Genomic DNA, 15,676 nt, shown 5'->3' on the forward strand with positions numbered 1-15,676 from the left:
ACCAATTTTATAAGACAACCATGTACATGTCCATAAAATTGGTAAAATGTTTAAAAGGAGATATAGGCTGTGGTGTGAAGATTTATCCTTCAAATTTAAAAATTAATATACATTTGATGTTTTAGTTTCAAAACGATCTCTCGACTCTAAAACAATTAAGTGATTCGTGAACTTTATAGTTCAAGTAGTAGAGAAACCTAAATGTATATCATATGAGACAAGACACTTTTATTTGGTCTTGTTTTGCTTATTCCATCTAGATAAACACGATTGGAAGTAACTATTCAATTTTCATTTTCTAGTGATAAACATATACAACAAGTTATGAATTTAACTATTAATCAGTTAAAAACATAGTTACTTTATTCAAATGCGTATATGAATGAGAGAAAAAACTGTGAACATCTCAAATCAAACTTAATTCAATTGACATATAATATATGTCAACGATGAGGAGGCATGTGGTTTGAATTATATTATTATTGTTATTTTAAAAGCAAATGTTACAAATATTTGTTATAGAAACAAATGCAAAATTATGATTATTTATTATATAATATTACAAATATATAGTACTCACGGAAAAAAAACATTTAATTATATACACACGTACATCTACTTGTCAAATACAAAATGCTAATGTTACACTTTTAAGTATTAAATTTTCGTTGACATTTTCACATTTCCATGAATTTGACGTCGAAATGAATATGTATCGATATTTGTATCACATCGTAAGTAATTTACTTTGTTTTTTTCTAACAGCATTGTCAAATTTATCATTCTTTATATATCGAAATGGACGATTCCATCGTTTATAGTCGAAAAGGATAATCCCAAGAGGTTTTTCAAACCCGAAGAGATATTTTTCTTTTTTATCTATTCGGATCTCTTCCGTTTCATCGATTTTGTCCAAAATCTAATGACACATCAAAAAAAGTATCAAAGTACTTTAATATTTTATTTTTCATATTTTTCTTTTATTATGTTTTTGAAACCAACGTCCTATCCGTATTTACAAGAAAATTATTTGAAATTAAACTATATTTTTTCTTCATAATTATATTTGTAAGGGATAGAAGCACACCCTAAATTTCTAATTTAAAAATGATGAATTTTTAAAAATACTTACAACCTATAAAAATTTCTATAACTGATAGTTATTAATGTTTTAGAGTGATAGAAGACTATTATGAATATAGTCCAAAATTTTGTTATAACTTATAAATATTTTGATTTATTTTATTATTTTTAAAAATGTTACGAAATAAAAGTTTAATTATTAAATGACCAAAACTCCCCATAGTCTTAAAAATATAAAATCCAAATCTTCCCAAATTCGTTTGTTGCTAAGGTTTTGAAGGGGTTTTCGATTAAGATTTCTTGACGGCCAAGTCGATGCAAATGCATCTTTACGTGGAGGAGTATCTTGTTGGCCATATCTTATTAAACCCTAAATCCAAAATTAAAATTAAACTCAATCCTAAATTTTATCATTTGAGTTAACTACTGTAAATTGTTCAACATAGAAATGTAATGAAAAGTGAGTTTGGTTTTAAAAACAAAAATAAAGTTAATAATCTAGACAATTAATAAATAAAATTGCTAGCACATATTATTTTACATATTATAAATGTGACAAGTAATTAAATATATTTTATTAAATTACGGTTGTGAGCTGGTTATCGCTTTTAAATTTTCAGGATGAAGTGGGTACCATTACATAAGTTTTATTATTATAAAAAACATTTACTCTTTTCTTCTTTTTTTTTGGCAAATCGACCTAGAAATTTGTTGAATAGTGAGTCTAATTTAGAGAAAAAGAAATTCATCTTCGAACTAAACAATTAGTAAAAAATATTATGAAAAGGAAGCAAAGGGGCAGTCGTAGCCAAAGTACTATAAAACACAGAAACAAATAAGGAATAAATCAAATGAAAGAAGAAGAAACCCTAAGATACAATTTTTGTTCATTGTCAATCCCATCCCCTTTCTTCACTTCGCGCGTCGATCAATCCCCATGGCAGAAGAAAGGTTTCTGAATCCCCGTTTTTGATTCATTTCTTCTCTATTTATCCGTTGCGCTGTCGGCACCGCTTCTCTTTCTCTCCTTTCAGTTTCTTTTGCTGTTTCTCGACGATGGCTGCTTCCATGGCTAACGGCGACGATGGATTGAAGAAGCTCGAGTACTTATCTCTCGTCTCCAAGGTATGTTCTGAACTCGAAACTCATTTAGGGTTCGGAGATAAAGTTCTTGCGGAGTTCATTACCGAGATGGGCCGGAGCTGTGAGTCGGTGGATGAGTTCGATACCAAATTGAAAGAGAATGGCGCCGAGATGCCTGATTACTTTGTTCGCTCGCTTTTGAGGATTATTCACCTCATTCTTCCTCCGCAGAAGGGTGACAGTGAGAAGGAGTTGAAGAAGGAGAAGGAATCAGATGGGAAGGGAAAGTTTCGGGCCCTGGCAATTGGGGATGATAGGGAGAGGGCTAAGGAGCTTGAAAAGGAAATTGAGTTGGAGGCTCACCAGAAGCATGGGAACAGAGACGTAGAAGATGATCGATATAGGGACAGGGCAGGGGACAGAGGAAGAGGAAGAGACAGAGACAGAGACAGAGGTAGGGATAGACACAGGGATAGAGATGTAGACAGAGACAGAGATAGGTACCGGGATCGGGATTGGGATCGAGATAAGGATAGAGATAGACGCAGAGATAGATATGATAGGGATGAGAGACATGGTGGTAGGGATCGTGATGATGATGGCGGCGATGATGATCATCGTAGAAGTGGAAGGCAAAGGGATCGGAATAGGAGAAATGGGTACGAAGAAAATGAGAGTCACAGAGGGGATGTAGAAGATGGTAATGGAAATTGGAGAGGTGATAGAAATGGGAGACACCAACCTGTCAATCACGAACCTGAACTATACACGGTCTACAAGGGTAGAGTTTCCAGAGTGATGGACACGGGTTGCTTTGTCCAACTGAATGATTTCAGAGGCAAGGAGGGTCTGGTTCATGTTTCTCAGATTGCTACCAGAAGAATTACCAATGCCAAGGATGTTGTAAAGCGGGATCAAGAGGTCTATGTCAAGGTCATTTCAGTTTCAGGGCAAAAGTTGAGCCTTTCTATGCGGGATGTGGATCAGCATTCTGGTAAGGATTTGCTTCCGTTAAAGAAAAAAGATGCGGATGATGGTCCTAGAATGAATCCTTCAGACACGAAGGATGATGGTCCAGTGGTTAGGACTGGCCTTTCTGGAATTAAGATTGTGGAAGATGATGTTACTGTCCCTTCACGTAGGCCTCTGAAGAGAATGAGTTCACCGGAGAGATGGGAAGCTAAACAACTGATTGCTTCTGGGGTTTTAAGTGTAAGTGAATATCCTTCTTATGATGATGAGGGAGATGGGCTATTATATCAAGAAGAGGGTGCTGAAGAAGAGCTTGAGATTGAGTTGAATGAAGATGAGCCTGCATTTCTGCAAGGTCAGAGCAGATACTCAATTGACATGTCGCCTGTGAAAATATTCAAAAATCCAGAAGGATCTCTGAGTCGGGCAGCTGCACTTCAATCTGCACTCATTAAGGAGCGTAGAGAAGTTCGTGAGCAACAGCAACGGACCATGCTTGATTCGATTCCAAAGGATCTTAATCGACCTTGGGAAGACCCCATGCCAGAGACTGGTGAGAGGCATCTTGCACAAGAGCTTAGGGGTGTTGGCTTGTCAGCCTATGACATGCCTGAATGGAAGAAGGATGCCTATGGAAAGGATATTAGTTTTGGGCAGAAGTCGAAGCTCTCTATCCAAGAACAAAGGCAGAGCTTACCCATTTACAAGTTGAAGAAAGAACTTGTTCAGGCCGTCCATGATAATCAGGTACTTGTTGTCATTGGTGAGACTGGTTCAGGTAAGACAACCCAGGTAACTCAATATCTTGCTGAAGCTGGATACACAACCTCCGGTAAAATTGGGTGTACTCAACCACGTAGGGTGGCTGCGATGTCTGTTGCAAAGAGGGTTGCTGAAGAGTTTGGATGCCGTTTAGGAGAGGAAGTTGGATATGCAATTCGTTTTGAGGATTGTACTGGACCTGATACTGTGATCAAGTATATGACCGATGGTATGCTTCTTAGGGAGATTTTGATTGATGACAACTTGTCTCAGTACTCGGTAATTATGCTTGATGAAGCGCACGAGAGAACAATCTTCACTGATGTTCTTTTTGGGTTGCTAAAGCAACTTGTGAAAAGGAGACCTGACCTTCGACTGATTGTCACATCTGCAACTTTAGATGCCGAAAAATTTTCAGGATATTTCTTTAATTGTAATATTTTTACAATTCCTGGGAGAACTTTCCCTGTGGAGATTCTCTATACCAAGCAGCCCGAAACTGATTATCTGGATGCTGCTTTAATCACTGTCTTGCAGATCCACTTGACAGAGCCTGAAGGTGACGTTCTTCTTTTCTTGACTGGTCAGGAGGAGATTGATTTTGCATGTCAGTCCCTATACGAGAGAATGAAAGGACTCGGTAAAAATGTTCCTGAGTTAATTATTCTACCTGTCTATAGTGCATTGCCCAGTGAAATGCAGTCCAGAATTTTTGAACCTGCCCCTCCTGGTAAGAGGAAAGTTGTAGTGGCAACTAACATTGCTGAGGCTTCACTGACAATAGATGGAATCTTTTATGTTATTGATCCTGGGTTTGCTAAACAGAATGTATATAACCCAAAGCAAGGACTTGATTCTCTTGTTATTACACCAATCTCACAAGCATCTGCCAAACAACGGGCGGGGCGTGCTGGCCGAACAGGACCTGGAAAATGTTATCGCCTCTATACTGAGAGTGCTTATCGTAATGAGATGTCTCCTACAACGATACCAGAAATTCAGAGAATTAATCTTGGTCATACTACTCTTACTATGAAAGCAATGGGGATAAATGATCTTCTGTCATTTGATTTTATGGATCCACCTTCACCCCAAGCTCTAATTTCAGCAATGGAGCAACTTTACAGTCTAGGAGCACTTGATGAAGAAGGACTGCTGACTAAGTTGGGTAGAAAAATGGCTGAATTTCCTTTAGATCCACCTTTGTCAAAGATGCTGCTAGCTAGTGTGGATCTTGGATGCAGTGATGAGATTTTGACCATAATTGCTATGATTCAGACTGGAAATATCTTTTACAGGCCAAGGGAAAAACAAGCCCAGGCTGATCAGAAAAGGGCAAAGTTTTTCCAGCCCGAGGGAGATCATCTGACTTTGCTTGCAGTTTATGAGGCTTGGAAAGCCAAAAACTTTTCTGGCCCCTGGTGCTTTGAGAACTTTGTTCAGTCTCGATCCTTGAGGAGAGCACAGGATGTGAGGAAACAACTTCTTTCAATCATGGACAAGTATGATCTTCGAGCATCCTCTTAAATCTTTGTTTAACTATTGTCTTCAGCTGCTGCTGTTTATTGTTGTCTTGTCTTGATGCACACCACTATTTTGTTTAAATAAATAATTTGCATGTATGGAGTAGATATGGTTTCTCTATTGTGGATGTGATGCTTAGTGGCACAGTAGTTTCTTTATTACCTTGATAACTCAGGCTCCTGCTTGGTGCTCGTTGCTTTTAATGCTTGCACTGTAGAAACTGAAGTTTCTGTTTATGAATTTTGTTGGATCATAAGGTTTGGAGTTGTTTGTATATTAGTAGTGAATGCTGTATTGCTTCTTTCCTTGGAGGACTTTTATGAGAGATATGTCCTATATTGGTACATCAGTGAAGTCTTTGTCCAGACCTTATTTGGTGTTCTTTTGGTGGCATATGTGCCTAGGATCCTTATCCTGACCATACCCCTCTAAATTGTGAATCCGTTGATGTTGAATGTGAAGAGAACTTCCTGAAGAGGAACATATATGCCCTGAGCAGGGTACAAATTTATTTTAGAAAACTGACTATACTTCCGTTCATTGGGACTGGCTTGTGAAATCTACTTCTAAGATTATTTGCTTTAACCTTTACATAGAGATGCTAGTAGAGAGGAAATATATATGTTGCATTCTAGGAACTTTCTAGTTGGTGTTTTACTTTTATCGACTACTGTTTCACTCATCCATCAACCATCATCATTATATCTAGTGCTAACTACCATTCGTTTCTTGTAACATTGTACTATTTGTATGAGTCTTCTTGTTTTCTAACTCGTGCATGTTTGCTTAATTTCAGGTACAAATTGGATGTGGTGAGCGCTGGCAAGAACTTCACACAGATAAGGAAGGCAATCACAGCAGGGTTCTTTTTCCATGCAGCCAGAAAGGATCCTCAAGAGGGTTATCGGACGCTAGTCGAGAACCAACCGGTATATATCCATCCGAGCAGTGCATTATTCCAAAGACAACCCGACTGGGTCATATACCACGAGCTGGTCATGACAACAAAAGAATACATGCGTGAAGTAACAGTCATAGATCCCAAATGGCTTGTTGAATTAGCTCCAAGATTCTTCAAAGTTTCAGACCCTACAAAGATGAGTAAGCGAAAGCGACAAGAGCGGATTGAACCACTCTATGACAGATATCACGAACCAAACTCTTGGCGTTTGAGTAAGAGACGAGCTTAAGCTTAATTTATTAGTTTTTTCTTTTTTCCATGTGCCATATTTGCCTGACTATGTAGGTTTCAAGGCTTACCACAAAATGTATATATCCTATTGTATAATTTCTTGAGGGTAAAGCCGTTAAATGATGCAAATACATACCAGGAAAGTTTTGTCTTCCTCCACTGCCTCTAGTTCATTGATTAATATGTTCATTGTGGTTTGGTGGTTCTTTCTGCCACTACGCAGGACTTCAGTTGATATAAGCTTTTTCCCTCTCGATTGTTAACTTGTAAACTTATTAAGATCTCGTGTTTTCAAAATCGTCTAACAATGCAAATGTAGTTAGGAAAGGTGAAAATCATGAGAAAAGAAAAAACAAGCTCAGGCTGAATGGTTAGTTTCTTTGGTTTAGAGCTCTTATTCAATTTAGTGCTTCAGATTTATATATTTGACCTGAGAGTTTGAAACCTAATCTTTCTAAAACTATTAACTTTGGTCTCTTTATTGGTTGTTTTAAACCTATGTTTTAACTTGTGTAAAACATAATGTTGTTTTGTCATATCCATTAAACTATCTTTGAACGAATTTACAAGAAAATGATTAGGGAAATCTATTTAGAATCAATTGACATGTCAAATAAAGCAAATACTGAAATGTTGTTGAAGGGGTGTTGATAAAATATTGAAAATACCATGTTAGATCCTACCAAACAAGAATTATCTAAAAAACAAAGGATGTTATCTAAAAAAACAAAGGATGAACTCTATAGGAACTGAACAATTATAGGACATTAAATACAAAGGTATATAAAATATATGTTAGAATATCACAAGAACAAGTAACCCCTAACCTTTGGAGAGAGCTAGTCTCTTTCAAATTTCCGTTACAAGGAAATTCCACTACAAAATTCTTCACACCCTCCTCTCTAACCCCTCACCTTCTATTTATAACAAAAAGACTTAACAAACATAATGAATATTCTAACATGCCTCAACCGAACACCCTACTAATATTCTCCTAATAATTCTGCTATTTCAATCGGCATTACATATTGATTCTTCTATTGTGCCGGTCTATATTATGTGAAAACATTGTTTCCTAAAATAAAAGAGAGAGAGGAGAGAAGAGAAGAATAAAGTAAAGAAAAGATAAGATTAGATTTAGCAGTACTTCATTCTAATTTTATTTATTTCTGCTATAGGGCTTGAAGCCATCTTATTTTAGATACAATACATATGTTCCAAACCAAAGTGAAGCATTTTATACATTATACTTCATCAATCATCACAGACCATCCAAACCAAAGTGTTTTTCACTCTTGCAGCCCAATAACGCCTGCAACAAATATATAATAACAGATGTTTACGTCAAGGAAAAAGTTTAGCTACCTCTTTTAGAGAACAGATTAATCCCAAGAAAATAAAAGAAGTCCCAATCAATACATTCAAGGTGTTAAATCTATTTGTGCAAGTTAAAGAATTGATGTAAATTATAGCAATAAAACCAGAGAAGTGTGTATATGTATAAAGTACCAGTACAATTTATCACATAACGTCATTATACATATATGACTGTTATTTAGAACTGTACATTTGTTGCGAGAGTAAAATTTAAAACCTTGGTAAATTAACTAAAAGACATACACCTAACGATAATTCCACGTTCAATAATTTAACTAACATGAACTTGGTTCTATCAAATCTCAAACCTACTATCGAAAAAAGAAATGTACGGTTTGAACAAGTATGCTTTTTTGTTTTTGTTTTTTTTAACCGTTTGGATGGCATAGCATAATCCTTAGAAGCAATGTGAATGTGAAGAATTAGTATGATTATGTAACTTACCACAGCCTATTCTCTCACCCGCATTGCCAGTGGTCAGGCTAAGTTCAGTTCCACCTGCAGACAAGGTCAGATTATGCTTCAGATTTCTTTATTTGGTTATCCTGAATTTAATGGAATGTCATCCACTTGACAGGCAGAGACAAAAGGAGGTCATTAGGGCTATTGTTATTAGTTTGTTCCTAGTTTCTTGTTCTTTCTTGGGGATGTTTCTTGTTTAAGTTAGATAATTCTTTGTTCTTAGATTTTACCCTTCTTAGTTGTATTTTTACAGCTTTATTTGGTAGCTGTTAGTTTGTTTTGTTTTTATCGAGAGCCCTTTTTTCCCTAGGTTGTTTATCTCAGCCTATATAAATGGCTGCTGGTTACAGTTTCTTTTAACCATTCTGCATTCTGTGATAAAAAAGATTCCTTTGAGGTATTTTTGAACACATCGGGAGGTTTACAAGAAATTGAAGGGAAACAAATATTCCAAAGATTGATACTTCCAGCACGTAAAATGATCTATTGGTTTAAGATTTGAATAAACTGAATTATACAAATGTGAAGAATATGGATGTTCTGCACGTATGGAGAGAAAATGGGAAGAACCCCAAAAGGATATCACTGAATTCAAAGAAGATTAAATTAATACCAAGGCGAAAGTGGAGCATAGTTACAATTAATGCAATTGAGGTTAATTTCTTCAGGTCAATCATTAAAATGTTTGCACGATAAAGTTTCGATAGAGTTAAATGTGTAGAATTCCTATTAGAAATATAGCAATGAAGATTTATAACATTACCCCTGCCAAGATCATCAGGATCTGCATGGACAACAATAGACCTTCCAAGAACGGAATTTGGTCCAACAAGGGAAATCTGCATAACATAGAAAGAAGTAATGCTCACTAGTTGAGACTTCCAGTAGAGATGGTGAAATATCAAACTAAACATAAAATTGTCCAAACCTGTTTGTCAATAATTGAGAAAGTAGCAGTACCTGTACGGTAAACGTAACAACATTTACAATCATGTCAAATTAAGTGATATTTATTGAAATATTGTCATTGCTAGGAGGGTGGAGAGGGAAGCTGGATGCCTTCAAGGAATCCAGTGTCCTGCATTTTGGAGGGATTGAATTTAGGCTCATTAAAATTTAGACAAAATTACCTTGAGTTTTAAATTATGTGTGCGTTTAGTTTCATAGTTTTCGAGATATACTGTTTTTAGTCTCCAAATCTTTTAGGACATGTAAATTTGATCTCTAAATTTTTTACATGTACTTTTCTTAGTTTTCGAGTTTTTAAAGTTCAAAAGGTCCGACATAAATTTCTTATCATTATTTTAAATTAGAAAAATAAATTTTAAGAAAGTTATTTTTCTATGTCAATGTGATAGAAGTAATATAAAATAATAATGAAAAATATATTTAAAGATTTACTCGTGACCAAATACATCTATTCTAAAAAAAACTCAAGGAATAAAAATGTACGTTTTGAAAATTGAAGAATAAAAAAAACATAATCTGAGAACTCGCAAAGTAAAAACATAGTTTTCCTAAAATTTACTTCAAGGAGAAAATGAAAAGCAATATGGAATAGCATTAAACATACCATCATCACCAGCAACCACATTTCCAAGATCACCAACGTGACGATTCTCATCATCTGGGGCACCATGGTCTTTGCCTTCAGGGTTGAAATGTGGCCCTGCGCAACCAATTGTTTGCAAGTGGAGTTATAATGTCCTAAAAGACACTTTGTATCTAACATTGAGAAACTAAGATGGCGCAACTCATGAGAATGTACCAGTTGATAAGCAACCATTGGTTGTGTCCCCAAGGGCATGAACATGGAAGCCATGAAGCCCTGCCTTAAGACCAGAAATATTTCCTGTAATTATAGTTGGACCTGAATAATACAAGGGAAAAACTGAAAACCACATAAAAGAAAACATAAAATGAGTAAGCATTTAAATTCGAACACTAATTTGAGCTACCATTGCCATTTTGGCTAAAGAAGATGCTTCCACTGACTCCCTGATTGCTCTCAAGAACAGCTACAGCTTTCACCATTGTTTTGTGTTAACTGAACTCAAATCCAATGAAGGTTATTAGGAGAACTGAAATAACTGGTAAAATTGGATACTGATCAATAAAATAAACTAAGGAAATTTCACTTTCGAATATATTGATCAAAGCAATAGTTAACAAACAATTCAAATGCTCAAAAGCAAAATGGAACTACATGAATGACACAAAAACTAATTCCTCGTCGCCAAATTTGAGAGAGAAGATCAATGCTAACCTTCAATGTCCTTAAATAAGTTCACACTTAGTCAGTTAAAACTAGGAGTTCCAATCAATACGATTTTCAAAATATATAAATTAAAATCTAGAGGAAATGAGTTAATGCACTTGTATGCTTAAAAAAAACTCAGCTGGATATATTTTACACTTCAAAGTTATTATTATTATTATCATACAAATATTTTTTGGTCTATACAACAAAGTGTTCTATGAGCGTTTAACAAAAAAACTCAGAGTGTCTGACACATATCAGCTAAGAACAAGCTAGCCAAACAAAAGTATCGCGCTCCTTAGAACATGATCATCTATCTATTAAGTTTGGGACTTTCTGTTAGTACTCACCATACTTTTTGCTAAACAGTAAACAACAAGAAGCAAAAAAAATTAAACTCAAAAAACCAAGAGCGTAAGAGTTACACCTTGCAGCTACCATCGAAATTGGAAAGTAGTGAAGCGCAACTTTTGGTATCTTTAAACTTCAACGAGCGAAAATAAATAAATAAAACACGCAAAGAGAAAAACAGAAATTAAACAAGAAATCGATAAGAACAATTCAGTTTCACCACAGAAATGGAGGACATGGCTGAAAAAGAACAAGTAAAATAAAAGAGAAACAGAGGAATTAGAGATGAAATGGGAGAGAACCATTTACCTAAAGGGTCAGCTTGAAAGAGAAGAGGAAGAGAACAATGGGAATGGAGCGAAATTTTGAAGGCATGGCTGATGGCCGAATATACAAAAAGCCAAGGAATGATGAAAATGGTCATAATTTTGAATCCACAAGACACCGCGTGTGGAACTCACGATTTTAATTCGACCGACCGACGAAATCCATAATTCAATTTCGTTGAGGGGAAAGAGTTTTAATTCTAATCCTTCCTTTATTACAATATTTATTACTTCGTAGAGTTCACAAAATTAGAATATATTTTCAAACGTGTAATTTAAACACAAATTATTTTGAAAAAATGAAAGCCTTTCCTATTGATAAACTTTTTTTTTTTGTTAGAGTGGTTAGTGAATGTTTTTTCTTTTGGTAGAAATGCTTTAACAACTACGTTTATAGTTGGATAGTTTCTAAAGATTTTTTCTTTCATTTTCTTAATAAGGATTCATAATGATTGTTTAATAAAAAAATTTATAGACTAAAATAAACCATTCGAAGACAATGACCAAACTAATAAATACTTGAAAGTATGGACCCTCTCTTTCAGGAGAAAATGGTAATTAGAAAATTAAGGGAATCAAACTCCTCTCTTTCATATTGTATGCTAAGGTCCCTAAGCAATCTTATAATTCAATATACTTTTGGATTTGTTTATGTAATTGAATTGTTGCAGCACGCACAAAGGACGTAGAAAGGGTTTGATTTTCTTTTTTTGTTCCGTGAAAGTTTAATAACCAAAATATAATAAATTTATAGAATAAAATAGTAAAATATTGAAACTATTTACAAAAATATAATAGAGTAAAATTGGAATAATTTAATATTTTTATTTTATAAAATAGGAAAAAAAACAAACTCAACTAAAAATACAAAAACTAGGACATAGATTAGGTCACCATCTTTAAAGATAAAAGAGGAGCATGTGGAATACAAATTCTTGTCTTAAATAAGAGAAGTTCTCTCCCATTTCTCCCATCTCCCTCGTCAACTTCAACTCACACTTCCCCACTGTTTCGTCGCCGACTACCGCAGCCGTGTACTTCCGTCCGCCGGCCTGTGAACATCATCTAGCCCGAAGTCTTCACAACTCTTCTTGACATCAAAGTGGTGAGTTTTTTGTGCCTTTGTTGGAAATCCCAAAATTTCCCCCCCACTTCTAGTATTTTGGCTTAAAAGATCCTTCCACATTTGTTCTTCCTATTTCTCTTCTGGCCCTAATCTCCATTTTCTTTTTGTTCCTCTTCTTTATTGCTTCTTTGTATGCTACCATTTTTTAGGATCATACATAATGTTATTTGCTACAAGATAAAGACTCTCCTATTCTTACTGGCATGAATATTGGAAGAACAAAGACTTCTGCTTTTTTACTTAATTTTCATCACTTTTTGGGGCAATATTCTTCTATCCACTCAATATCACCGTCACAAACCCTTCAAGACAGCATTAAAGCTGCTGTTGAATCAAAGTCGTATAAGAAACTTCCTGATCTGTTTCCTTCATTGCAAGAAGCTTGCCACAACCCCAATCTTTTCTTGTTTCTCTCCACTTTTCCTCTTAATTTAAGAACACAAGTTGTGGATGAGATATTACAATCTTTAATATCTATTAGACCTCGCTCAAAATCCCAATTTGTCCATGGCTCTCTGCTTTTCTACACTCTTCAAAGTCCTTCACCTTTTCCCCTCTCTCTTCCAGTCCTCCAGAGGATTCTCCACTCTGGTTGTGTCCCTTCCCCTCAGACTCATTTTCTACTTTCTTCTGCCTGGCTAAAACAACGTAGCCAGGCTAAGTCTGTTGCTAATATCTTGATGGATATGCAGTCAATTGGTTATAAGCCTGACAGCAACATATGTAACTATCTTATATCCTCTCTTTGTTCCATTGGTGAATTAGCTGAGGCCTTTCAAGTTTTGAAAGGTATGGGAGGGGCAGGGTGTATTCCTGACTTGGAGAGTTATGGCACCTTAATTCATGCAGCAACAGCTGTTAGACGGACGGACAAGGCAGTGGAATTGCTAAAAGAAATGGTTGTGAAAGTTAAATTGATGCCAAGACAAGGAACGATTACTAACGTTGTGGCCGCGTTACGAACAAACCGAGAGGTAAGGAGAGCAGTTGAGATTATTGAGCTGTTGGAGAGGGACAGTCACGATGTTGGATTTGAGAGCTATGAGCTTCTTGTTGAAGGTTGTCTAGAGTGTCGTGAGTATATTTTAGCGGGAAAGGTGACCATGGGGATGACAGACAGAGGGTTTATACCATATATCAAGGTCAGGCAAGAGGTTGTTGAGGGGCTGGCTGGCATTGGGGAAGTGGAACTTGCTTCTGCTGTAAGACGCAGATTTGTAGAGTTGGGGTCTTAGATACTATAAATTCTTTTTATATCTTGTTCTCAAATATATATATGAAATCCAAATGGCATGTGGAGAAGATTTAGAGAAGAATTTTTCACGATAAATACTCCTTGAATATGTTCAAATTTTATTGTGCTTGAATCCTTTATTTTCTTTTGACTTTTTGGTGCTCATACACAATAACCTTTTACCAATTCTTATTGCATCACTATAGAATATAATTTAGTGAATGTAAAAATCTGCATGGTAAATTTAATTTTTTCACCTCTGAAGGTAGACATGTTCAATTAACACCAGGAAGTACCTTGCTTGTGGTTGAATCACGCTTCATTCTTATTCTTATGTAACTTGATTCACCCTAGCCAATGCCCCATGAATTCTTGACAAGTCAATAAGCTTTATTGCTAGCTTCCCTATACTCAACTATTGTTCCTTCACGATTCAGTTGCTCAATTGCTTGAGAAAATTCCACTAGAATAGAACTGAAAATTGTTCCCCCTGCATCAATTGCTACAGAGGCTGGCTGTTTAGCAATTGTTGGCTTTCTGCTTTTTAGCTTTTCTCATTGTTGACGAGTACTTTTTCATATCCACTTATTGACACAGACTGGTATTTCGCTTTTTGTTTGTTGCATGCAGATTCAGTTCTTTTGTATGGATATTCTGTTTTTGTAGTTAGACTAGTTTTCTTGATGAACTCAAATGCTTTATATATGTAACCACCACTGCATTCCTGGTTCCCCGAGGTCACATCGTAGTCTACAAGCTCTTGTTCTGGAAGAGACATCAATTTCCCTGTTTTTATTTTGTTGATGCCTTCAACTGCTGCTACTGCAGAGAATGCCCAGCAGCTCCATGTGTTGAAAATTCAAGACTGGTAAGTTTTTCCAAATATGACGAAATGACTTTAAATAGATAGAGGGCCAGGTTTAGGGTACTTGTTAGGAAAAAAACTCATAATCAGACGTAAAGAGAACATGATCAACGTATTTTTGTTTAGTTGGATGAATAAGAGTATTACTAGTTCGTACCACATTGGCCTTGATTCTTTATCGGGGTAATTGCACCGTCCTTTCTCCAATCAACGTTAGTAGGCAGATTAACGGTATTTTCATATTCAAATAATGTATATGGAAGCGAAAAAGTTTTATACCCCAAGTAAGTTGCCTTAAACTAATCTGTGAGATCTGCATAGTTAATTTTAACCAAAGTATATGAATGATTCAAAGAATTGAGATTGACAATGTACTTTGCTAAGAAGCACAAATACTTTAGTTTGGTTAACATGTCCATGTTCGACACTTGAAAAATTGACACTTGATAGATACGTAGCATACATTTGTCAATGCAACAAATGTATTAGACATGTGTAAGTATTTTTTGAAAAGAATATTTTAATAAACGTGGATTCATAAAGTTTTCAAATATAACAATAGCCATATTCGTGTGATATATGTATTTATGTTTTCTAGGGTGTATGTTTAGGACTTGATTTTAGAAAGAAAAAAAATGTTCCAAGTACAGTTGATTTTATAAAATTGATTTTCAAACACTAAATTCTTTTTTTATAACAAACTTAAAATTGATTTTCAATAGTTATGTTTTAAAAGTGATTTAACAGCTATCGGAATTATTAAAAATATTTTTTTGGGTATTTAAAAACTATTTAAAATAAGTTGTGATTTTTGGTTGATCACATTTTCATAATCACTAGAGAGATGATGTTTCAAAAATGATTTTTGAGTGATTTCTTGTTTTCCTAAAGTAACTTTTTATAGGCTTTCAAACACTATATTTTTATGCAAAAGTGATTTTGGTTAGTGAAAAAATATGTCAAAATCAATCCATAACACTCCTAGATAATTTGGAGTACTTACCTTTCTATATCCAACTGACAGATTTATTAGAAAAATTTCTTCATAGGGACATAAGA

The 15,676-nt window shown here is 35.2% G+C and overlaps 4 protein-coding genes across 5 annotated transcripts; 2 read left to right on the forward strand and 2 right to left on the reverse strand.

Moving 5' to 3' along the window:
• The first annotated feature begins 1,919 nt into the window (after window positions 1-1,919).
• Window positions 1,920-6,869, forward strand: LOC101216792 (probable pre-mRNA-splicing factor ATP-dependent RNA helicase DEAH5). Its single transcript, XM_004139160.3, has 2 exons — window positions 1,920-5,402; window positions 6,221-6,869. Exons 1-2 carry the CDS (start codon window positions 2,140-2,142, stop codon window positions 6,612-6,614), a joined length of 3,657 nt encoding a protein of 1,218 aa, XP_004139208.1. The 5' UTR covers window positions 1,920-2,139; the 3' UTR covers window positions 6,615-6,869.
• An 857-nt stretch (window positions 6,870-7,726) lies between these two features.
• Window positions 7,727-11,570, reverse strand: LOC101216556 (superoxide dismutase [Cu-Zn] 1). 2 transcript variants are annotated; one of them, XM_031880774.1, is made up of 9 exons: window positions 11,376-11,535; window positions 11,143-11,199; window positions 10,414-10,502; window positions 10,224-10,325; window positions 10,029-10,124; window positions 9,384-9,415; window positions 9,219-9,294; window positions 8,438-8,491; window positions 7,727-7,928 (listed from the first exon to the last, which is right to left on the reverse strand). In XM_031880774.1, the coding sequence occupies exons 3-9, from the start codon at window positions 10,487-10,489 to the stop codon at window positions 7,906-7,908; spliced, it is 459 nt and encodes a 152-aa protein (XP_031736634.1). In that variant the 5' UTR covers window positions 10,490-10,502; window positions 11,143-11,199; window positions 11,376-11,535; the 3' UTR covers window positions 7,727-7,905. The 2 variants fall into 2 exon arrangements, with proteins under 2 accessions (XP_031736634.1, XP_004139207.1); XM_004139159.3 differs by lacking the exon at window positions 11,143-11,199 and having other exon boundaries at window positions 11,376-11,570.
• Window positions 11,571-12,308: 738 nt separating this feature from the next.
• On the forward strand, window positions 12,309-13,903 carry LOC101217582 (pentatricopeptide repeat-containing protein At1g06270). Its single transcript, XM_004139326.3, has 2 exons — window positions 12,309-12,497; window positions 12,668-13,903. Exon 2 carries the CDS (start codon window positions 12,722-12,724, stop codon window positions 13,751-13,753), a length of 1,032 nt encoding a protein of 343 aa, XP_004139374.1. The 5' UTR covers window positions 12,309-12,497; window positions 12,668-12,721; the 3' UTR covers window positions 13,754-13,903.
• Window positions 13,904-14,027: 124 nt separating this feature from the next.
• Window positions 14,028-15,110, reverse strand: LOC105434715 (senescence-specific cysteine protease SAG12). Its single transcript, XM_011651800.2, is given in 6 exon segments — window positions 14,028-14,196; window positions 14,198-14,237; window positions 14,240-14,282; window positions 14,285-14,594; window positions 14,765-14,916; window positions 15,081-15,110. Coding segments are annotated over 6 exon segments (744 nt in total).
• Window positions 15,111-15,676: the final 566 nt, after the last annotated feature.

Source organism: Cucumis sativus, chromosome 2 (assembly GCF_000004075.3).
Source record: "Cucumis sativus cultivar 9930 chromosome 2, Cucumber_9930_V3, whole genome shotgun sequence".
NCBI lineage: Eukaryota > Viridiplantae > Streptophyta > Magnoliopsida > Cucurbitales > Cucurbitaceae > Cucumis > Cucumis sativus.

Excerpts from the sequence above, each read along its gene's own strand:
- LOC101216792 (XM_004139160.3), top strand. The coding sequence starts at position 2,140 with ATGGCTGCTTCCATGGCTAACGGCGACGATGGATTGAAGAAGCTCGAG. Across the intron at positions 5,403-6,220 it reads CTTCTTTCAATCATGGACAA|GTACAAATTGGATGTGGTGA; the intron begins GTATGATCTTCG and ends GCTTAATTTCAG.
- LOC101216556 (XM_004139159.3), bottom strand. The coding sequence starts at position 10,489 with ATGGTGAAAGCTGTAGCTGTTCTTGAGAGCAATCAGGGAGTCAGTGGA. Across the intron at positions 9,295-9,383 it reads TCTCAATTATTGACAAACAG|ATTTCCCTTGTTGGACCAAA; the intron begins GTTTGGACAATT and ends TATGTTATGCAG. Across the intron at positions 8,492-9,218 it reads TCCTGATGATCTTGGCAGGG|GTGGAACTGAACTTAGCCTG; the intron begins GTAATGTTATAA and ends CCTTGTCTGCAG.
- LOC101217582 (XM_004139326.3), top strand. The coding sequence starts at position 12,722 with ATGAATATTGGAAGAACAAAGACTTCTGCTTTTTTACTTAATTTTCAT.